General features: G+C 53.3%; 1 protein-coding gene across 2 annotated transcripts in view; it reads right to left on the reverse strand.

Moving 5' to 3' along the window:
• The window catches only part of LOC122369355 (vang-like protein 1), a 45,728-nt gene that overhangs the window by 17,906 nt on the left and 3,275 nt on the right, over positions 1-24,547 (reverse strand). Inside the window, exons 2-3 of one of the 2 annotated variants that reach the window (XM_043344036.1) lie at positions 3,684-3,865; positions 494-1,412 (exon numbers count right to left, since the gene is read on the reverse strand). In XM_043344036.1, coding sequence (XP_043199971.1) covers positions 494-1,412; positions 3,684-3,844 — 1,080 coding nt within the window. In that variant the 5' untranslated portion in view covers positions 3,845-3,865. Of the gene's footprint in view, positions 1-493; positions 1,416-3,683; positions 3,866-24,547 lie in introns of both variants that reach the window. The other variant, XM_043344035.1, reaches the window with a different exon arrangement.

Below are 24,547 nucleotides of genomic sequence, written 5' to 3' on the forward strand. Positions count from 1 at the left end.
TGTCGATGTTCAGTATTGTGTCAAACGTAGAATTTCCATCAACAACATGCTACCGTGTAGATGGAGGGTCCGTTAACCGATCATGAATCGATTGACATTATGACTGAGTCATGCGAATAGGCTAGAAAGAAATGAGGAAAAACGCTGGTGGAATTGTCCGTTCAACGTAATTAAGCTGTGCACTTGTTTCCATCTCACGCGATTCGGTTTTAAAAATCGAAGCAACTACCCTCCCCACAACCAACAGATGTATTTTTCTGGTTGAGAATAGCATTCAATTATCGCCTTTAGCCGTCTTTTTCTGATGACAATTAGCCTGACATTCCCTCCAGGCTCCAGAACTATTTTCTAGGTCTTTGAATCACCGTATCCCTCCGACACAAGATAACGCCTTGATCATTACTACATCCCTGCAAAGTCTTGACATCACCCGTCACCCGACCCTCGGTCCCCTTGTAGGTATATTATATCCGACCGGCGACCCCGTCCTCACCTGGAGTGTCGAGCCGGCCGTCGAGCCGTCCACGTCGTAGTACTTGTAGCTGGTGACGCTGCTGGCCTTCCTGGACGCCTTGGTGGGCAGCCGCTCCAGGTACGGATTGTACACCGGAAACTCTGTGTAGTAGCGCTCCAGTACATGCGCCGCCGCTCGCTGGATGCTCAGCCGACCCAGTGGGTACAGGCGCGACTCGCCGTCCGGACTGCGCACCACGCGCACGGCGTACTGCGGCTGCGCGTGGCGCAGCTCGAGCAGCAGCACGGCCAGGTAGTGGATCCACAGCAGCGCGTCCACCAGCGAGCTGGCGAACACGAGGATCGTGTAGTAGCGCAGCGCCTCGCGCTCCTCCAGAACACGCACAAAGAAGAACAGCCAGTAGCTGAACGTGAACACAAACACCAGCACGAGCACGATGGCGCGGAACGTGAAGATGCGCGGCATGGTGGCGCGCGGCGCACGCACAAACACTGCCCACGTGCCCGCCAGCAGGATGAGTAGTTTGAACGCGAACGCGATCAGCATACCGTCACACTCTGCGCCGCACTGCAACTGTGCCTGCTTCAGTCCGAGTAGGCTAGTCTTAGGTATTACCACCATGGCCACGGGCGAGAGGAACGCGAAGAGACTGACGATGCCGGCCAGGGTGGTGCCCAGGTAGCGCTGGCACTGGAAGCTCAGCGTCTGCTCCGGCGCCTTCTGGAATCGTCCGAAGTCGTCCACAGACGTGGAGACGTCGGACGTGTTCCCTGTGACGGCGGTAGCGTTGTCGGCCCACGAGTCCTGCGGCAGGATCTGCACCTCGATCACGTCCTGGGCCGACTGCGCGTGCGTCGGCTCGGAGAACATGTTGACCACGGTGGAGACGGGGGTGCCGCCCGAGCCGGGGCCGTCGAACGACTCCTCCAGCCGGCTGCTGCTGGGCACAGAAAGGGCATGGGTCAGGGGCAGCAGTCACAGGGGCAGAAGGGTGAGAGGCACCGGTTATATAGACGGTGCGGGTCGGATACCGGGAACAGAGACATTACATACTGGTCAGACACAGCTAGTCAGTATCCGCATATCCGGGCCAGCTACCGGTCATAGAAACAGTGCCGGTTACAACGCAGGTCAAAGTGACGGTCCTGACCAGAAAACGTGACACCGGTCACAGGTCACAGACGGCATAGATCAACGACTCTGGTTGCAGTGGCGGTTCGGGTCAGATACCCGTCACAGGGGTGGCAACGGTCGCGTCGCGTCGGGTGCGGGAACAAGGAAGCAGTCGGCAGTGAAGCAGCAGGGGCGGTAATTAAATATTCTCCAAGTCATGGAGGGGCGCATTACATGAAGTCCAATCATTTACAGAAGACATCTTTCTCCGTTATAAATCGTGTAGTGCAAAGCAAGTGACGTGGACACAGACTCTCCATCATAATTACAGATGCTTATGTTGTAGAGAAAATCACTTAGCTTGTACGTGAAAAACGGTGCAAGCTTGCGACAGGAATAAGACAACCATGAGCAATTAAGGAACACAAATTTCGACAGACAACACAACGTGCTTATTTCGCCAAATCCCGGTCAGTTTCACCCTCAATATCCCGCACCACAACTCCTCAGCTCGAACAGTACAGGTAAACGGAATCCGACCAGTCATCCGCGGCCCGCGCAGGGCGGAAGTGGGCGCATCATTGCGATTGGTCGCACCGGGATTGGAGCACAAATTAGGTAATTGTTCGTGTGATGAGTTCGCTGCCTAACGCTCAGCGGTCCGGCGACCCGCGCATTTGTACGTGTTATATTCTGGGAGTGAACAGCGTGACACAGCGGTCTCTGCAATGACACGCAAGGAGCAACTGCATTAATGTGCAGCGGCAAGCAAATTAAGAATCAAGACAGTTACAGACGGCGCAGTTGTTTCAAGTTAGCTGCACAAAAGACAGTTATGGGTTCCTTCTGTTGTTTAAAATGGATTAGGGCCTAAGATAAAAATGATGAAATTTTCGGATACAATTGAAATATCGTGTATGTACACAGTGAACAGCTAATTCGAGTCAATCGAATGCGACGCTGCTGCCCGTCGCCATTCGACTAATGTCGAAATGGGCAAACCCAGGCCGACTCTTTTGTAGTGTAACGCAGGAAGCCGTTTCGCTGATTCACGACACGATCGTAGAGAAAGATTCGGTTTTACTGTGACCTACGGAGCACCTGCCACTGCCAGCGGTCAGAAGGGCTCTGAATCATCATGATCAACGATCACTGATCGTTCGTGGGAAGCCTGCGATTGTAATACTTACATATTTGCTCGACTTACAGCAAGAGCAAAGGCGAGATCGTTAAAACTTCGTCATTCCCGAAGCCACCTTTGGGATTTTTTTCACAAATCTCACCACTGCTCTGGCTTATTATCAAACTTTGGGCCCTCTCGGTCCCAGGAACGGAGCAAATAAATGCAGCATTCCGCGTTATCCTCGGTAGGAGGAATTCCGAACTTTTCTCACAACGCTGCCAAAGTTCCGTCATCTATCCTCGCGCTCAGCTCCAAACCTCATCCGCTGGATGCGGCTGACGGGAAACACCATAAATCATTTACCGTATCGCGTCTCTCCACCCAAACCTCAGCCTTTCGCCTTCATCCTCTCCCTCCCCCCCCGCCGCTCCCATTCTCGCAGTTTCGCTGTTCCGCTTTGAGATCGCAGGCTGAGATCATCAGTCTGTTGCTAGGCGTCGTGTTATGAGACGGACACCAGACTACTCCCTACATCACGGAATGATAAGCGCTTCATAAATAGCGGCATGTCCGCTCGGCAGAACAGGTTTGTGAGTGAATTTAAATTGTCACTTTCGCTGACATAAAGTGTTTTTGGTGAGCCTGTTTATGACAGCGTCAAAGCGGTGAGTTTAGTGTATGCCCATGAGTCACGTTTGCTCGAATCTAGATATTTTACAAGACATGACGCATTATCTTAACGAGATGCCTGATAAGTGCAAATGTTTAGGTAAAATTCAGTCAAGATTTTGTCAGTGCCTTTCGTTAAAAATGCGTTTTGTTTACCTTGGCGACGGGGAAATGTCACGTTTCAAACAGCCGCGCTATATCCGGTTACCAATAGCATTAGCACCTGCGACCCAGCGGGCCGCAGGTGTAGACACATGGGTGCTAACTATACACACAGGCAGACACACCCAGGTGGTGACTCACTGGTTCATCTGTCTGGAGAGCGAGCTGTGCTGGGGCAGCTTGCCGTTGGCTCGCGGCCCCGTCTTGTTGCGCTCGACGGTGGCCGAGCGCAGTGTGCCGCCCCCTCCGCTCGGCTCCATCCCCGCCCACGGGCCCGTGTCGGCGTGCAGGATGCCCAGCATTCAGACATCGGCTGCCGCCGCCTGCGGACACACAGAGAGAAACATGGGTGAGAGGGGTGACAATGCTAGTGTCAGTGTGAACACTGAACGGCTTTGTGCTTTGCTGAACACACTACGAAATAATTATTGCTCTAATAACACTTGAGTGTTCCGCAAACACATTTACCTACCAAAGCATGAAGATATTGAGCATGCATGATGCAAACACTCACTCATGAACAGGTTGGCATTACACAACCACAAAGTTGTGGTTGTGGTAGGTAGGAAATCAAATAGCACAACGGTAAAGGTCATCACCGGCAAGAAATCATCACACATCGGACAGTAAACCTCCCGAGACACCGCACCGACCGATCCACATCTTCATCCGCATCCTCACCGCCAGCGCTGACAGCAAGCGGTACCTGATGACGGCAGTGCCGCTTCCTCAATGAGGCTGGCGTGACTGTGCGCTCACGATCTCACACCAACCCCTGGGAATTCCAGTTTCCAGGCCCATTCGACCCAAACGGAACCCAGCAAAGCTCCGTCGCTGGTGGCGGCCTCATCCTTCCCCATATATTTTATGCCGACGTATCAGACGCATGAGGTGGCAGATTCCCTCTTTCGGCACGATATATCTCATCAATTTCATACAAGAGACAGCCAGCCGCCCAACGAGTGACCTTCGCCGACAGTTTACCGGTGGGACGCAAAAATCCGACCCGGCCGCATTCAGAAGGCATGGCGTCACGGCGCTCAGTGGACCTTCACGGCCACTCGACGTGGTCGTGGTCGTGGCACAGGTCGGTGACACGGTACCGGTAGGTCCGGCGGAGGGTGGAGGAACGGAGGGTTGTGCCGGACCGGATCAGCCACTCAAGGCAGAGGCAATAACTCCGTTATAGCGGATGGTAAACACAGGGACTGAACGATACACCCACGTCTTTTCACACGTGTCTGCATGGTGATTGGACGGTGTGTCAAAAATCCCTTTCAACTTTAAATGCAAACTACATACACAGTTAATTAGCATTCCGGAAATAGTACAATGGGCATGAATAATCAGGATGCTGATATAACGTCAAGCGGGCAATCAATCAAAAATCGTCACCCAATAAATATGTTGACGCTATAGGCTTACGCAAAACCCCGAAGCCAGACCGACGAATTGCACCGGTGACCCGCCTCGGTAGTCGACCGTAGTTTGTACCGGCGTGAGCCACGGTTCCCAGCCCGGGAGGGACTATGTTCGGACATGGTTGGGCATGGAGTGACGCAACGGACCGCTCGGCAACGGACGGTGGCGTGGGTCGGCTGACGATAAGGAAGCCGGACTCCGACGCTCCGACGCCAGTGGGCGGTTAGGTGCACTGTGTGGCGAGCGGGCTCAGCGGCCGAAAAGCGGTGTCGTTTTTGGAGCAGGCCGCACGATTTTGCTCACGGACTGAGCCGTGGCGTGCGCCCTAATCGGCCGGTCTTCATCCGACTACTCGTGACCAAAGAAGTGACGCCACTTCTAGGTACCGTTCCGTCTGCCCGCCACAGACTCAACATATTTTTACATTCATTTATGATAATGTATTTTAGGGGCATGCTTACAAATGCACAATCAAAATGCGAAGCCCAAGTGGCTGTGATTGGGAGTGACATTAAAAATATCTCAGACTTCGTGCAAGTTTGGACGGAGGAAAATATGCAAAACATGATGCACCAGCCGGAGCTATAATTCACATGTTCAATGTCCGACAAATCAGTTATGAAATAAACTGAACATAAACATGCCAGCCCCAGAGCATCAAGTTCGTCATTCTGTTGGCGTTCGTATGGGCCGTGTAGCACTACAATGGCCTCTTCAATACGCTGCACCGTCTAATTGCCGTGGCATAGGGCGGCGTACAACGTCTTATCAGAACCCATCATCGTGACTGAGTGGCACGACTCGTGGTTTGCTCCTCACGGTGTATTGGACACGACACGGTGACAATGGGTGTGTATCTGACACCCTGGGGTCATGACACCGAGAGAGCGCGACATCACCGAGCCGTGATGCCGAAATTTTTACATCCGTGACATCAGGACAAGTCACAGGCCCCTGCAGCACATACATGAACCCTCCAGATAGTTTGTATTCGTTATAATATAACATAGTTGCCTGGTCAATAACATTAGATGAGGTCATAAGGTATGCAGTAATTACAGGCATCTTTTGGGAATCCCGCGGCGCAGGAATCTGCGCGGTGGACAAGGTATAGATGTTATCTGAACAACGCGGCACAACGCTGAGGCGTGCTGTGGGAGCCCGTCCATAAGAAACCGTAATCGGATCTTTGGGAGCCATCAACATGAATGAAGAAGCCATATAGCAGCGGACGCTAAAGATCAGAAGTAAAAAAGACAGGTTCATTTGCTTCGAAACTGGCGTATAGGTAGCGTATAAGCGACAAAGTTATCATGACAGGTCAGGCGAGCGGGCGACCACCAAGTAGGTATCCCCATATAGTGATTAGTGATAGTGATATTGCAATGAACGTAAGCTAAGCTGAACGCGAAACTCTGGGATCTGCGCCGCATTGCGTCGCCACATTTTTATATACCTAAGCCTCGATGACTCATATTGAGCTCACCAGATTCCGTGCGAGAAATTGCTAACCAGCTCACAGCGACATCTGAAAGCTATGACTCTATCCCCTGTCTCGCCCGGCTTTCGAGGATTGCTGCTGAGACAGTCCCAGCGCCGTCTACCGGTGCCGCCTGCTGCTGCTATCGCCATATTGGTCCTGGTGGGACTCAAAGCCGAGCCCTGATCACCGCCAGGGGAGCGGATTTCCAGCTGTTGCCCAGAGATAGTGCGTCGTTGGGAAAGCTGGAGCGGAGCTGGAGATGGAGCTAGGATGCCAGATGGGAAGGAGTTGGGATGCCGATGGGCTGGAGGAGCTTGAACACCAATGGGGATGAGCCAGGACGATGGTGGGGAGAAGCCACGGCACCACCGGGGAGGCTAATATCGGTAGAGAGGCGTTGGCGCGGCTCTAGTATTGGCGGTGGGGCGCCGGTGTCGATATCCGTGACTCAGAGTGCCAGATGAGGAGCTCCCAGCCCATCGACGCGCCGTCGGCGGTTCTCACCGCCGTATTACCGGTAACAAACGATGCTGTTTGTGTGGTGTGGCGGCCGGCAGCCGGAGGGCGGGGGCGGGGGCGGCTACCATGCCGGACTCTGATCGATGATGAATAAATCCACAGCCGCCTCTGCTAATCGGCCAGCCAGAGACACCGGCACGCCGCCCAGTCTCAGACTTTTCAGAGAGCTGTGAGACTAGGCAACAGCTGCACATCTGAGGATTAGAGCATGGACCCGTCTCAGAGGCCTCAGATTCGGCCCGGCATACGGATATCGCTCCATCCCAGCGGAGGCCGTCAGTTCTCGTAAGCCACCCTGGAAATGCAGGTCGCCTTGTGGTGACTGTCGAACGCTCTCCGCGTGAGCACGCCGCGAGCGCGCAGCCGCCTGCTCACGTATACGGACTGGCCCGATCTCGGCTCCATTTAGCAGATAAATGTCCCGCCGCCTCGGGGTGCACATTAGTGTCGGCGTGTCCGGCATAAAGTGGGCAGATCTGCCTTCGGCGCGCCGCGGAGGAGTGACCTCCGGCCAGCGCCGCTCGGAGGGACACTGGGAGACGTCCGGACGGTCCCACGGCGCGACAATCACAGCGCAGCCTCCCGCGGCGCAGCTCGTCGACGGCGGCGAGCGGCGGCGCCGATCCGGTGTAATTTGCCGCTCGGTGTGCCGCCGCAGCCGCCGGCTCCACCGGTGGCCGCCGTGCGGTGACCCGAGCTCCGCGCCGCGCCGGCGGCTCACCGACAATTATCACCGGCGCGGCGCCGCCGCCGCTTTGTAGCCCGGCCGAGCAATGGATGGCGGCGATTTTTTGCGACGATGGAGCCGTCACCGCGGTCTGGCCGGTGGTGGGATCGGTGTCGGGAGCGGCGGCCTCCGACCGCAGCCGTCGGTCCCGGGCTGGTCCGCGGGCGGTCCCCGGTCGGTCCGCGGCGGTCCCACGGTCCAGGTCGGTCGCGGGGTCGGCCGCCGGGACCGGAGCGGCGGCTCGACAGCTTCATCGCTGCCACCGACGTCGGCCGGACGTGGTGTCAGCGTGTTCCCGACACGCGTCTCGACAGAATAAAGCCAGTGGCAGGACCGCACGCTGGCAGGCTCAAAAGGCGGGCACCTCATCAGAACGTCAGGTTATAGTGTAGCGAGGAACAAACGTGATGTGTCGATTGAAGAACAGAGTGAAGGGAAACGAGCGTAACTTGAACTTCATATATACAGGGAAACAAAGGTCAGCTATACTTACTACTTACTTCACAATATAACACACCCATACACGGATGAGCTGAATATGTTATACTTTGGCTTTATTTTAACATTCTAAGTTTTAATTTTTATTTTCTAATACTTAGAAGATGCCATTTTCTAATTATTAAAAATATCATCTTAAAGGTAGGTAGTGTGCCACCTTTCAATGATTTCCAATTTTATTTTTCCTAGGATAAGAAGCCTCTGTTTTTACCTAATATCGTAAAAAAAATAAAAATGGGCCTAAAATAGTGCTTTTTCGCCTAAAAGCTTATCGGTTTTTCGATATGTATAACAACTGTAGTGGGCTGACCTGCAAACAGGCGTCGGCAACAATCGCGAATGCGGCGCACATGTGACAATAAGCAAAGGTCATTATAGAGTTACGACGTACGGGAATGAGCTATCGGCTGTCTAATCGTAGACAACACAATGTCGAATTTAAACTGTAAGCCTGTATTGGTATTGTTTCTTTAATTTGGCTGTCGAACATTAATTTATGGTTTGAAATATTATTTTATGTAAAATAACTGATATGAAATAGCCGTCTCTAAAGTTATGACCCCATCTCACCACATGAAAGTGGCAGAAATGACAATGATCAGCTGACGCATTTTTCTTGGCCGAAGTCAGAGCGCGCGGCCCGACGCACCACCACCGCACCACAAAGTATGAGCAGAAGCCGCGCCCAAAGCCAGGGTCCCGGTTACGTGAGGTAGCCGAGTCGGGGCAGCGTGCGCTGACCCAAGCCGGGGCCGCAGCTTTGGGCGCGGTCTACCGCATCCCCGCGGGCAGCCCCGGGCTATCACATGACACCGGGAGGACGCGCGGCCCCGGCTTGGGTCAGCGCACGCTGCCCCGACTCGGCTACCTCACGTTACCGGGGCCCTGGCTTTGGGCGCGGTCTACCGCACCACCTAACAGGCGTGTTCGAAACCGCAGGAGATGATGATGAACGGGTTTATCGAAACTTGATTGGATGAGCATATCGGTAAAAGCGATTTCAGTGTGTGCATTTATTGTTCATAGTGGTGTGAAATGTGGTTGGGGTACGACCGACAACCCGTCGGGGCGAATTTCGCACTGGGGTACTCAAAATTTGAAGAATTTAAGACGTTTCCATGAGTTTTGAAGGTATGGATAAGTTCTAAAAATCCGGTTCTCCTTATCTGGGCCATTAACTTCATACGGTCCAGGAAAGCTGGCACACTACCTTTAAACAAATGGCTTCTCAAAGTGATCGCAGACAGCCGCCGAGACACCATTACCAGTGTCTACCAGACTGGTGCCTACAAGAGATTACCTTTTCAATTTAGGAGTTCGGAATGGGACAGGGCGGGCGCTACCTCAATCAGCCCCGGGCCATTCTGATGATAAATCGTCATAGGCTGGGAAGACCGAGCAGTGGACGCTCGCTCGCTCAGCAGCGAGGAAACCTCAGGGTCAAACCAGAACACAAGAGGTGGACGATTCTGCGTTTTAGACATCATGCGTAACATATTTACTACACGATACACTTACCCGTAAATAGGTAGTGGTGCATCATTATAGGCATTTTATTAGGTAATAGTTGAGGCGCTTGTGGTTTCACGGTTTTCGCTATAATAGGCTAATGGCATGTTATCTTTCTATGTCATGTCAATAAAATCAGCCGCTGTTTACTCGAACATCAACTCTTTGTTCATTATCTACACGAGACGACTGCAGCAAAGCCGCAAAATATGTACTTACACATACCAAAATCCATGTATCTGGTCAAAGCCTGATGCATAACAGACCCTCACATAACATGCAACGTCTGCCGAACAAGGCCGCACTTAATTTGAGAAAGTAAACCCAGTCAGTTGTTTATTGGAACCAGTATGGACATAGGTTGTCCAACCTAATTAAATTATATGCGCCCGGGGCACAGGGCAATATCAACTTGCTAAAGAGCCCGGGACATTTAAATTCCCCTTGTGAAACCATTTACTCCGCGTCCCATAAGCGACACTACGCAAACTGCATATTTATGCGCTTTACCGGCAGTTAACAAACATTAGCCGACCGTATTTTCCGCCTGTGACGGCTAAGTTTCGCAGGGGCACCACTTCCAGAATACAAACTGAACCACCCGCCCGCAAACAAGCCCCTCTTTTCGCGACGACAAATGGGTTTGATTGTGTTCCGTCGCTACCCTGTCATGCAAATAACGAGGACCACAGAGGTGCTGCCCGAGGCATCAGCAGCAGCTCTCCCCCAACGGCCTTCAGTGAATCTTCTGCAGTGGCATTAGCAGAGCCACAAGCTTTGGCATAAGTGTGCGACATCATTCAAGGACTCTTATTACCGACTGACGCCCGTAAGGCCCCATACAAGTCGTCACAGTCGCGTGGTCGTGCGACGGCTCTGAGCGTCAATCTCCACAGCGTGTCATTAGCGGCGTCCGCCGGGGTTACACTCACAGTCGGCGGTCACACCGGCGACACCAGAGGCACTCCTCAGGTCACTCAGGTGACACCACCCGCCTCTCGGGTCACCCCGGTCACCGCCGACGGAGTCGGTCCTGGGAGCGGTCGCTCGGTGCGTGACGGAACAACCGACAGAGCTGATGAGCGCCAAAAGAAGCGCACCGCGACCGGCAATTGAAGCTGGCCGCGGCCGCTCATTTTCAGCTCATTAGGAGCGTGCTCTATGATTGAGCTGCGGGCGGTGAGAGAAAAAGTGCAGGCCGGATTCTGCCACCGCAGGACGCCTCACTGAGTGCGTGTGGTGGTTCTGGCGGTCTCACGCTCCGCGGAGCGGCAAGTGACGTAAACAGAGCGATAAGTGACGCAGAAGCGACAATGGTTGCAGTTGAGAGGCGGGAGGCTTGGGAGAAATGGCAAGTGAAGCACTGGCCTAGGATTGCCAAGAATCGCGTAGAATGCACCATGGTCGCAAAACTTCTGCTTGGAAAATAAATTGAAAACGGCTTGTAAAATAAACGCCCAAGACCTGGCTCACTGCTGTGATGATGAAACAAGAAGCCATTAATTTGATACGTCATACGGTCCATGGTACTGCAGCTGATGAGCTAACGGTCCTGATGGTCAATGCAGAGAGATGATCGAATAGACCATGTGCAGCCCAAAAAGACGACGAATCGGAGGATAACGAGGATGACCATTAGCCATTGGAACAGGTTAGCCCCCTTTCAGCTACACACAGAAAGCAGAGAGTGCATCCAGTCCAGATTAGAAAGGATAACCTCCGCATGAGCATGATACCGGTTGCCGGTTGGCACAGTGAAAGCTATCAAATACTGAACAAACAGTGTTAAATTCTGCTAAATTCTGAAAAATGTTCGGAACGTATGGGATCAAGAGGATACAGCCGAATGCAAACAGACTTGCATGCAATATAAAACGGTTCAGTGAATAACTTACTGCAAACTTAACTGTCCAAAACACCGATTCATGGAATTGGGAATTGAAGGCTATCATAGCCCGCTAGCTCACCCTTAAAAAATGTTTCACCTGTTATTCTAAGAAAATGCATGAGCCATTTCAGGTTGCTGGTAGGTACCTCAATTAATCAAAGTCGAAGCACTACAGCAATCGCGATCCAGCAATGATTCGACTCGGCTTTCTCGCAACCCCGACATTCATCGTCCCTGAACACAATATGCCAGTTAAATTTCCTCGTCGCCATAAAAGACGTCTTGTCTCCAGCAATCCGACATTGCCCAACCAAATACCACTAGGCCGGCAATAGGCATTTCCTGCCGCTGACTGAATCAGTCAGCCGAATCAAAGGAATACGGTGCATTCCCCGCTGCCAGTTACTGCCACGGCTCTCCTCTGGTTCAGTCCTGCATAAGTCACTGTTCTACAGTAGCAGTCCCGTTATCAGTCAGTGTCATGAATAGTCTCCACCATCAACCGTTTCCCACTTGTCGGCAATCAGCCAGTAAACATTCCAGAAGACACCTGCCAATGAGATGTGACAAACACGACCCAACCCAGACAATGTTCGCCACCATGTCTTACAACCTGATTCGTGCCCGCTGAGTTCACAGTCATGAGCTCAGGTGGTTTTGAATTAAGCCCTCGCCGACGCACGGGCCATCAGTGCGATCTACAGGCAACAAACGCGTCGACTTAGCATATCCTGCTGCGATCAGGCAGCTGTCCATTGTGACACGGCACGACGCAAAGCGGCGAACACAGCACAACATACCGCCCTCAGAAGCCGGCGCGCGGCAGCAGTGGACGGCCATTTTCCGCTGGCTCGAGCGGTTTCCCCGTACGGACAAGCACGCCTCCGATATTGCGGTGCGATTGTGGGTTCTCCTTTGTACGTTGTGGTGCGATAAGAAAACTGGTTAGTTTGACTGCAGCTGACTGTGGCGGTGTGGTGGCGGTAGCGGAGTTGACGGCGATGGTGCGCGGCGGCGGAGGTGGCACCTGCTGTCAAATCGTCCCCGGCGGCGACTGCGTGTGAACCGCCCCGCCGCCGATGCCAACAACCTGGGAACATCACACAGAGCCATTGACTGTCCTTTAGCGACCCGGCGTCCGACCTGAGGTCTTGTAAACACTCAGTTTCACTTACCTCACAGTCGAGCGCAAATTTGTCTAAACGGACAGGAGGAAGACAAAGGGACGCCGAATACGCAAATATCACCGTAATTTATTCATGACCGTCTCCGGACGGCGCCCATTCGGGGAGATCAGATGCAGGCCCGGAGGCGGCGGCGGCGGCTCTGCGTTGGTTTCTGGCCGCTGACGGATAGCCTCCTGTGCGCGTCGCAGTCGCCGCCGCCGGTTGGCCTGGGTTGGTAGACTGCGCCGGAGTGAGTGGAGACTGCAACGCTGCGTCGGAGAGCATCCGCCGGCCGCCGGCGGTCCTGGAGGCTGGAAGGCAGCTCTTCCAGCGACGGTGCTCGTGCGTGACAGCTGAATGGTACACCGTTGGTGCCTACCAGACCCGTCACCGACACGCCCACGCCGACCAGCCCAGGCTGCTGCGTATCTGCAGATGCCTGCCGCCCCTGGCTGCTGCGCGTCTACGAATGGTCAAACCTAGCTGCTGAGTACGTGTCTACTGACTGTTGCGTCGGTATCTACAGTAGGTGGGTAGGTGTCTACTGCCGGCCTGCCCTTGTCTCCTGGGTAGTGAGTGGGTGTCTTGTCTGTCTACTGGGTGCATGGGTGTCTGTTCCCCGGCCGATATTCCCAGGCCAGTCAGAACTCAGGACGGAACGGGCGCCGCTGCGCGTTCGAGCGAGAAAACTCGGTTCCAGTACGATGCGCGCGCCGCCCGGCGGGCAGCACTAACTACCGACCTCTGCTGGCAGACAGGACAGCCCGCCGCCCCCGCCCCCGCCCCGACGGAGCCGTGTGAACACCTCCAGCGTCTGGAATCGAGAAATCACGCGCATCTCCGCCGCGCTCGTGGGAAAGGACGACGCCGGCCAACGCGGCGGCGTCTCCTGTACAAACACACCAGCTGCTGCTGCCTCGCGGGCGGTCTGCCCGCCTCCTCCGCCACCACAAACACCGCAAACAGCGAGCGTCAGCTGTCACCCGAGCATCTCAGCGGCACCGATGGCCCGCACCCGTGCTGCGTGTCAATATGCCCACATCCGAGCCGACTTCATCTCCCGTCATCAGCGCAGCGACGCGCTCCCCCGGCGCCTCCAAATTGGCTGTTTTCTGCGCGGCACCCGTCCCGTCAGTTAGGTCGGCGGGGACAGGTGATGACAGGGCAGGGAGCACGACCCACCGGCAATACCGCGAGTGCCGGCAGAGCGTGGTACGCGGCACCCTCCTCCCCAGCCACCTTCCCGTGCTCGAGGCCCGCGGGTGGCTCCTGAGCCCCATTTGAACTGAAATATGGAGGTGTTTGTGTCGCGGTCTCACAGTCAGCTCAATGGGGAAGCCACGCGGTGGCGGAGTCTGTGTGGCAGGGATAACCAGATCTAATGAAGATATCAGACGAGCCTATTGATTTCACCGTCAGCACGAGAGTAGATCATAAGTCACAGGGAAAGTTGTGTCGGTGCATTCGGGAGGGGCCTTATGGTTCACATCAGCTGTGCGCGCGAGAAAACCAGATATCTGCGCGTGGATCAAAATGAAACTAACACTGAACTTTCTAACAAGGTGTCTTTGAATCCTGATAAGGAGGCGTTTCTCTCAGTATTTTATCTGTGAAGCCCGCCACGGGCTAATTTGGCCTTTGCATGGGCTACGTAAAAGATAAGTCATATCGAAAATGGACAAACGAATTCTCAGCGAACCATCGACGGTCACTCGCCTGGATAAGATCACTAAACAATCAGAAGTATACAATTTACAGCTCCGCTCTGCAAATTTTGGCTCCATGATATCAGAGCGGATATGAGAACGGATGCAGCGATGGAAAGCCCTGAGTGCCGTCTTATTAGTATGACATCATTGACATAAATAAATATAAACTTATCATTGATCTATACGGTATTTGACTGGACAAAGTGGCAGTTATGCTCTCTGAGCTGATCGCTCAAATCGTCGATAAACAAAGCTCTGTCTAATTTGGGCAGATCTCCTACCTAATCATCTTACCCGGTTGTCATGCTCGTTACAAGCCGTACCGATCCCTGCTCGATACGGCTCCACCCCCGCGTCGGTCGACCCGCCACCCGCACCGATCGAACCTCCCCCGATCGGCGGTATTTCACGGCAGGCAGCCGGCGTCCGGCCGCTGAATTAAATCATTCGCCTCCACTGGTAATGGTCGGTTTAGCGGCCGGACAAATGGCCGCCGGTCAGTTCCGATCGATAAATCACACCGTGCTGCCGAGACGGACCGGCCCGCGGGCGCTCCAACAAAGAACGGCTGGTCCTGACCGGGTCCTCCGAGGCTCACCGGGTCCGAGGAGGGGTGGCAGGGTCCGTCAAGGGTCCGAGAAGGGTTGACCCTCCCCAGGCGGCCCATGACCGTGACGGCTGGCGTGAGGCCGCGCAAAAACCGGAGAGGGTTGAGGGGTGGGCACTTGGGTAGGCCGCGGACCTTGTGTGTGGCGGATCGCGAAAACGGTGCTGCTAGTGGCCAAGAAATCGAACATCGAATCGAACAGAATCGAAGAAATCGAATCGAGAAATCGAACAAATCGAACAGATGTGTCAGAGGTGGCCACTATAGCCACTACGTATGTGAAGTGTCAAGTGCGGTCGGTAAGAGCGTGGTCGTTCGTTAGGCCCAAAACGTGTCACACTTTATTTGACATATCTTTAACGCTCTAAATATTAGGATTATTGCTTCACCATTGCAATAATGGAGGACAACAAATCGTTCTCAGTTCTTGCAATGAAATGATTACGGCATATGCACTTGCAGCTTCCAGTCCGGTTTCTAAAGAAGACTCAATGACTAGCAGCAGACTGTGAAGACGAGTGGATTAGCTCAAAATACGCAACAGTCCAACCGTGGGAAGATGACGGTAAAATTTTCACCTCGCTCGCACAGCAGCTTCGAAGATGAAGAGCCTCTGATTTAAATCGCAAAGTGTCACTCTGAATGACGAACAGACTTCAAGTGAGGGTTTTTGTCGTTTAGTTTGCAAGCATTTTCACTCATGCGGTACGTCATCCAACAGAAAAAAACTGTGCTTTTTATCAAACCAGTTGGCTACCAGGCTTCCAGGGCTACTTCATAGAGTAAAAGAAACACGTCTGCACAGGAGGTAGGGTACTCTATGATCCTTAGCCATGGTTCATTCACAGAATTTTGACGGGAAATTAGAGACAACATGACAGGAGAGTATCTCGCTTTGTCCGTGACCATTTACGCCAAACCATCAACATATCATCTCAGAACACGCCACAGCCAGCGTAACGCATCGCAGCACGACGTGAGGGACGTGCGCGGCGCAGCCGCGGCGCACCGTGACCGCCGCGGCGCGCCGCGTCCGCCGCTTATCGGCGCCACAATCGCCGCGCTGACTATTCATTCGGCCGCCGTGGCAAATAGGATAATTGCGCCCCGGGACTTTAAATATTCACACATTACAGCCTCTGCCATAAAAATGCCAGTCAGACGCAGGTGACGGGCAAAAAGTGCGGCGTGGTCGGCCAGCGGACTGCGTGTCGCCGGCCGGCGGACGACAGCCACTTCGGCGCACCAAGTCTGATTTCATCGCCGGTCTGTCTCGGCGAGCGTGCCGGCCGAGCCTCGTCCTAAGGCGGCGCAGATCGGCGCAGGCACGAACGCCATGACGAGGCAGCGCGCGGCGCCGTCACCAGCCGCCCGACCTGACACCTCAGTGCTGCGCTGGCTCCGATGACACTCATCTTTTCTCTCGGACGAGTGAGGAGTAGTTCCGAGCAGTTCGGCTCTGTCTTCCCTCGGCGAGTGCGGCCCTGTTTCCTCCCTCGCGAGCCGCAACAAACCGCACGGCGCAGCGTCTCGAATCAATTGTGTCTCGTCACGCCACCGGGCTCCGCACGTCCGCAGTGCGCGTTCGTGCGTCCCGGAGCGGCGAGCCGGGTCTGTCGGACCTCCCAATCAGCAGCGGGCCGGCCTAACCAGGCGCGGCACGCTCGCACGTCCACAGCCACCGGCCGTGCTGACCACTGGAGCGAGGCGGCCGCGCGAGCCCAGCCGAGGAGCGTTGACCTCGCAATGACCCGGCGCGCCGGTCTGCTCGTGCAGCGGCGGCGGTGCAGTGGGGAGGCCGCCGCGCGGCTGCCTCCTCCACGCTGTGTCTCCGGGCCGCCGGCGAACGGGCCAACATGGCCGGGAGGTTTATGGCCGCCGTAAACGGTGGGGAATAGCGCGAGCTAGCGGGAGGGGACGTACCGACGGCACTCCGTGCTCTCCGGATAAACACTGCCCGAGCAGGCGGGTGGGGTGGTGTACTGAGGGGCTGCCACAGCCAGAAACGGCAACACTATGTCGCAATGCTACCTGGGTGCAGCGTGCCTGGCTTCCCCAACCAGGAAGTAATGCAAACAGATCGATTAACGACTGCTGACCATGAATTGCAAATTGAGTTTCAGATCAGATATGACCAAAAGGATAGTGACCGGACCTTTCGTCGTATCAAGCTCTTAACCGGCTGATTTCTCATGAATATAGGCATACTAAACTGCTAGGTAAGGGGATACATGCTGTGCATGTCGGTAGGTAACCACCTACTAACAAATAATCATTTTAGAAGACAACATAATCAGCATAATAAACCAAACGAAAAAAAAAATGTTGCTTTCGCTACAAGTCCGTTCTATCAAGTTCATATCTAACAACGTCGATTGTCGATTATAAAAGGACAACGATCAAAAGGACTGAGAGGAGATCGTATAGGTATCATAAAAAAGAATATGATCAAATGAGACAGGAATGAGCAAAAGCACACCGTCGAAACTCCATCAAATTACAAAAACAATCACCAATGCATAAGCCAGCATCCCAGTCGAATGTCGACTGAACCTTCCATCACGTGTCGACTTCAGCATTGCGGCCCGGTCATTCGCTTCACCGTTCTACCGTGATCCATCTCCACCGACACAGACGGCGATACATGATACCGGAGTCCCGTGCAAACGGTGCCCGGCACCCGCCCAACTCCCGCAAACCGTTCGGCGGCGGGGAGGGGCGGGTCGAGCGGAGGGGCGGGGTCGAGGGGCGGTCCGCCGGCCGGCCGTTCGCCGCCACCCAGCCCTCTCTGTGGTGACGCATCGCCCGGCGCCGACTGCACGATCGCGCCACAAACCGGTAATTAAGATTCTGGCTCGAGCTAAACGGCCGCTTTGTAAGGCGTCGACCGACGCGCCCGCCTATTACTCGGCCGTGCTCCACATAAAACATGGCCAGCGCGGCCGCCCCACCCGCGCTCGGCGCCTTATCACAGGGCCGGCCTCTTCCATCCACTGCAACATTTTCCGACGTGATCGTTCCTTCCTGCAAATAACATTCCAGAGACGCGTACATACGCTTGTGAACAACCCTCCCCCAGATCGAATGCAAAAAGTCTCGGATGCAAAAAGGCCGCTTAGGCACCCACAAATTTCCAATGCGTTGGTCGAGCTCAACCTATGTTTCTGCACCGTGTTCAACAATATGAGATGCAATCAATTATTGGGCAAAACAGGCACATAAACCAACTTAACGTTTAATGGAAATTAGCAGAATGAGAAAATGTTAGCGCGCTGCAATCATGTCAATTTTCTGAACATGTTTGCAAAAACGGATAAAGATGATGTGCATGCAGTGCTAGTGGCTAATGTGCCACATTACAGAGTTTTAATTACAGACCTACCCCAGGCGCGGTCACGGTTTAGCTCCGCTCAGATGGAAGACCACATGTGTAGAACCATTGATTAATGTCTGTATTAAATCACTGCCGTAACAATATAAGTTTTCAGCACGCTAGCGACCGGCTGGCTAAAAAGCCTCCACACCAGTTATCGATATTGAAATATGGCACTTGGAGCATGTAATTTGAGCCGACCGTCTCTCGCTGGCGTTGTTTCACGCGTAACTTAGTGCCTCTTTGGGCCCGGGCTGCTCAGGAAGCGGAGGGAAACGAGCCGCTAAATTACTGCCGACAGCGGTCCAATGTCAAGCAGCTCCGCTAGGCCCAAATGTCACTCGCAGAACAGAAGCGCCGTAGAGAGACGGGCGTAGCGGCATGGAAAACAACGCTGAATGCGTTCATGTGGCAAGGAAAACAGCCCTGTCTGTCACTGTCAGCTCTGGTCTAGTTGGTTACAACTTACAAGTGACACTGAACCTAAAGTGACGTTCCCATCATTGAAATAATGTGGCCGGCATAGCTGTACTCATTTTCTAATCGCATCAAAAATGAATGAAAGTCTTCATCTGAGCCGTTGCTGCACGGTTCCTCGAAACTGCAAGCCCGTTGAGTCGCTGGAGGATCCAGAGCATTCGTTTATAAACGGCTTAAGCCAGGAGCTCACAAGTCACAAATCCTCCAAACATTAAGAAGTCTTATTTCCACAGAAAGGCTTCCATACTATGGCACTGATCTCTTGGTGCATTCCTCTATTAACTCCACACCCCAACTCAGAATAATACGGTACCCTGGGTTTCCCGAACATTACACAGCCGGCTGTTCGAGATCTTGACAAACTTATCTTGGCCAATAAATCGTTATTTTCCTTGGTTTAGGCCTCGACTTTCATAGTCATGTCCGGTGGTGGGTGGGTGCCGTTAAATTCATGTGATATAAACTATCTACTGAGACAGCAGCCTGGTGACGTCATTTTCATCGCCTAGCAACAACATTTAGGTACGGGACATAACAGGTCCACATGGCTTCACGTAGTCTGCACTGAGTCTATGTTGGGGGAAGATTGTTAGATGGCCATCTTTAGTTAGCTCGTATTGTCAATTTTCGTCTCACAGAAAGGTGTGTCATTGTTGTTATAGCATTTTCATAAATACGTTCGGGATTAGGCCGCCACACGCCGGTTTGCAGGGACGCCGTGACGTCACGCAGCAGCTGGCTGCTGCCCGTATAACGTCACCGCACAGACCGGTTCTCCAGCGGTACCGGGCCTACCGGGCCAAAGCCTCCCAGACCTCGCCAGCCGTCTAGAGTGAACAGCGGTGCTGACACAGCCCATGCGAACTGCTATCTCAGTCCAGTTCAGCCGTCCTCTCCGCCCGAAACGCCCGTCATCGCGCGCGTGACCGGGGGGCGGGACACACGCCGCGCACAGACAAAGAAAGAAACGAGCGATGGCGATACTCATGAGAGATGCATGCATAATGTGGAGCAGCTAACCGGTTTCGGGAGCTAGCGGAAGTGGACTGCAACTGTGCTCGTTATATTCGCCAAATGCTGGTCAGCTTCTGCGCATATGCGGAACTGGCGGAGCGCGACAGTTTAATGAGCACCCGAGTTTTTAGTGGGAGGTTAAGTCAGGTGCGCTAAGTGCTGCACTGACTGTCCAGTGTCCAACCATGCACATTGTATAGCTAACTAGCCTGCCAGGTGTCAGGCTGCGCGGATGTGACGTCTTAAGGACAGAACAGCTTTCAGAACATAAGGACAGACATCACCACAAGCGGTGAACGAATTTGAGCCGCCCAACTTGTGCCGAGCTGACGTGCACGAATGCCAGTTCCAGCAAACGCAAAAAGCGCAGCTTAGGCAGAGTTTTCATTTGAGAAGTTTGGGGAAAATCGGCACCGTCCGGCTGAATGTGCCCACTTTTATCCGAGACACCTGAGCAGTCAGCGAGCTCAGCTCGGCAACCATGAATCCACGCCGGCACTGTAAAGGCATAGCAGTACGAGGTGTTGGATATAGTATCCACACACTGAATCAACTTAAGCCTTATACCAGCGATCACTGACCACTGACAATCAACCACCGAGTAGTAACACTAACTACCATACGCCGAGTAGTAAATACTGACCACCGACCACATAGGAGCGACGGAGCCTGACCACTTGTCAGTCACCACACGCGGCTCGGGCCCCACCTGGTGTGGTCGTTCCGTCGGTCGATCGGCCCGTCGGCCGGGGGAAGATCAGGAAAACGTACGGCCATTACGAGAATAATGCCGCCGGAGCCGGTCGCTAATGGTACTTATTCCCGCAGCGCCCCATGCTAGCGATATGTTCCGCATCAGAATAAGGAGCCGCCCGACAGATATAGACGGCACGGGAAGGCAGAGCGATCGGTCAGACGATAATTAAGGAGAGACACAAGCGGGCCTGCTCACACCGCTCTCAATGCCTGGTCGATCATGATTCGGAGACAAGGCATCATGTTATTCGAGTCATGTAAACACAAATAACAGAAGTCCCCGTGTTCATCCGCCCACTGTGATTATCCCTCTCTATCGGCCAATTAAATCTGAACTGATCGCGAGTTTGACCACACGCAGACCAATTCGACCACACGCAGATCTTATGAGAAGAGAAATGCCGCTCAAAACTAGTACTATCTTCAAATCATTTACTAGTTGGGCATTATCTACAACCGACTTACGTAGCAGCATGCTCTCAAAAGTTTTCAACATCAGCCTGTGGCATTGTATCCTTAATTAAAGTCCCACTAAGTTCAAAATATATTAAACAAAAACTTAAGCCTACATCGTGATTATGTAAGACGTCTAACTGATCAACTTTGATTTCAAGACGCCGGCGTAGAGACTGGTCCATGTTATAACTGATGTAATTTGATCTATGATAGTGTTCTATTCGCCCAAATTGGCTGGCAGAATCATCATTAATCAGACTGCTATTAAACGCACGCGCCCAAATTACGTCATTAGCATGATAGACGCCCAGTTCAGACCTTACCAGGCTCTCGCGAAAGCAGGGAATGGCAAGTCATCTCTGTCAATAAACGGGCAATGTGTAACTGAAGGATGGATTTCTTGCATCGTAGGTATCTTTACTACGTAGAACAGAGTTGCTCCGTTCAATCATCAGGTATCAATGACCCTTGGGAAATGAGCTTGTTTAACCTCAGCCTCTTTTCAGATTCGATGTTGATTGTTAGACGATCTCGGTGGCTCGCTGAAGAGAACATGGTATACGAGTATCATTCACGAATCAAAGGCGAATAAGAGAGATAGAAATTAGGCAAAAACTTAACATCTAAATCATACAACCAGTTATACAGTATAGCTATGGTGTGATATGATAGGGACGTGTCATTGGAATGACAATTCCTGTCACCCCAGCTGACAATATAAGGGCGGCATAACGTAATGTTTACGGCTCCCTCTATAAGGTAGTAATTACCATTGTTGTTATTTACCGCTCTTCAGCGACAGCTATCTGATTTGCATGTCATGTGTGCTACGTTTAAAACATTCCAAAGCGTACACATGCAAAGCAGCTTGTAATTTTGTTATACCATATGCAAATTCCAGACAAAAGTAACGCCCTAACGCGTATAATTACTTCAATAAGGCCCATGCACTGATATTGTCATGTTAATTTTTGATAGCTCAAACGGTACTGCTAATATAGTTTTGAGTCTGGCCGATGTTATTGGCTAGGGATCGGATTGCCATAAGTCAGCGTCTGGAATTATTTTTGAGCATTTACCTCCCCCTATCTGGGACGAAGGAGTTGTGTCCGGCTTGGCGGGATGCGTAATTTACTAAGACGGAAAAGCGGACATAGACACAGCAATGTCACCGCGGTTGGAGCAGGTTGAGAAGCTTAGAATGTTGGCCAGTTGGTTCCCACCACACTCCTTCACTACAACGAGCAACCGGTGCAGACTGCAGACACAGGCAGCGCGTGCTCAAGAGGCCTGTCAGAGAATTAGCACCTTGTTTCTACCAACTGCCGCTGCCGGATGGCCAGCCAAAAAAGTGAGCTGCAGTGAACATTGAACAATGCTTGGCATTCCAGCAAAAAACTATCAACAACTGTTGCACACAGGGCACTTTGGCAGCTCTCAACACTCGCTTATGTCAGAGGATAGCGCTAAGAATGCATTGTCTATTCGTCAGCTACCATCAACACACTGCCGACGCCCTACTAACACGTGCTAAGAGCATGCATGTGCATCTAGGACGCAGTGCAAGCTTTAGACCTCCCGCAACTGTCTGGCTGCCAGCCGTCAAGGGTGGGTGTGCCAGGGGAAATGTCCGGCAACACACAAAAGACAATGCGGGGCGCCACCTCAAACCGAACTCTTGCAAGGGCAACCGAGCCACAGCCAACATAGAAAATGTGGTGTGGCAAACGAATAACGGCCAAACAACTAGACACAGCGACCGTGCCACCGAACAGCTCCTCTCAGAAGCACTGGAGAGCGCCTGTCGTCTGTTAGAGAGCGCCCTCTCCGCCTCGTGCCACTAGAATTACACACTGGTACCGCCCGCCGCGCCGGCGAGCGCCAGGGCACCGAGGTCAGAGGGCACGGCAGAGGTCAGACACAGACGCCGACACGCCTCCTCATGTCGCAGACAAAACACCGGTGTCCCGACCGGTGAGAGTCCCGGCCGGCCTCCTGACGCCGCTCCTGACCGCAGCGCTGGCGTGTCAGCCACCAACTCCGTCATCAGGGCACATAAAACTAACCGGTCGGCATTTGTCAGCGTCTCCGTCTCACCGGCCGAGAGCCGCATTGTCTTTGAAGTTCCGACGAGCGTTTGGAGCAGACAGCAATTGTAAAACAGTGGGGAGCGGGGGAAAGGCAGACGCTCTGGCTCCCCATTCCAACGAACTGCCGATTGCGAGATGCAATATGTGAGGCGAGAAATGAAATGGGGATCTTGGGAGGTGGAAATGGAAGCGGAAGGAAATGTGAAAATAAACAGACAATGCGTGAGCGTGAGATTGAAATGAAGGGAGACAGTAGCAACAAAGAAATGACTTGAAGGGAGGATGAAAAACTGGTAGCAGGCGATTCTAACTAATTTAGAGCAACAATAAGCTCGACTTGGTCTCTTCCCTGACACACGCAAAAAACTGCAAAAAAAACACTCAATGTCCTCATTTCCTGCGCAGGTAAAGAAAAGCACAGGGCACGACCCCCCCCCTCCCAGCTCTCCTCATGGAAACGCTCCCCACCCGAGTCCGACTGATTGCGCTGACAATTAGTGCGGCCGTAATTAAGTCGTCACACTGTGTCCCATCGCCGGAAAGTGGCCATAATGACCGCTCAGGTCACATCCGAGTCTGGTCGGGGAGGGCGCGCCCACACCGGACCGGGCCTGTTCCCAGCGCTCTGGGGCGGGCGGCGACCCCGCTGTGACCGACGGTCACGACGACTAATGACAGGATCTGAGGGAATCGTCTCGGTCGGTCCATCTCCGACAGGCTGCGCGACCCGTGGAGAAGGAGACGAAGGGAAGGAAATTGCCGGAAATGACCGTGTCGACACACTGACCGCAACTTGTCAGAAACAGGTTCATTCTCCACATTTACCCTATACTCGTACACCTCATACCCAAGTAAAACGTGTATATTTTTGCCTAGCATATATGAGTTTATGATGAAACACCTTCAAGTGTAAAGTATAGAAATAAATAATAGCTCGAAAGCAGCTCTCCAACTCCTCGATTTCAGGACGGTTTCAATAAGCACCACGTCTAGCACGTGTTACCCCAGACGTGGTCACCGACCCGACCAATATCTCCGCAATACGCGTCCCGCCGCGCACCGCTGCCTGCATAATCCAATAATACGACCGAGGAGCGCGGCGAGCAGCGACGGAGCTGCGGCGACGAGTGGCGTCTGGGTGGCGCCGCTATCGGCCCAATCAGGGCAGTAATTGCGCGAGAACAGGCCGGCGCCGGTCGCGGAGGTCGGGGTGGGGACAGGCACCGGCTGGCCGCTGCAGCCGCCGGAATACTGATCAGTGATCACACAACCACGGGGTAGCGGTGTGCGCCCGGCCTGCTGGTCCGG

This window comes from Amphibalanus amphitrite, unplaced genomic scaffold, assembly GCF_019059575.1.
Source record: "Amphibalanus amphitrite isolate SeventyFive unplaced genomic scaffold, NRLGWU_Aamphi_draft 001027F_arrow, whole genome shotgun sequence".
Lineage (NCBI taxonomy): Eukaryota > Metazoa > Arthropoda > Thecostraca > Balanomorpha > Balanidae > Amphibalanus > Amphibalanus amphitrite.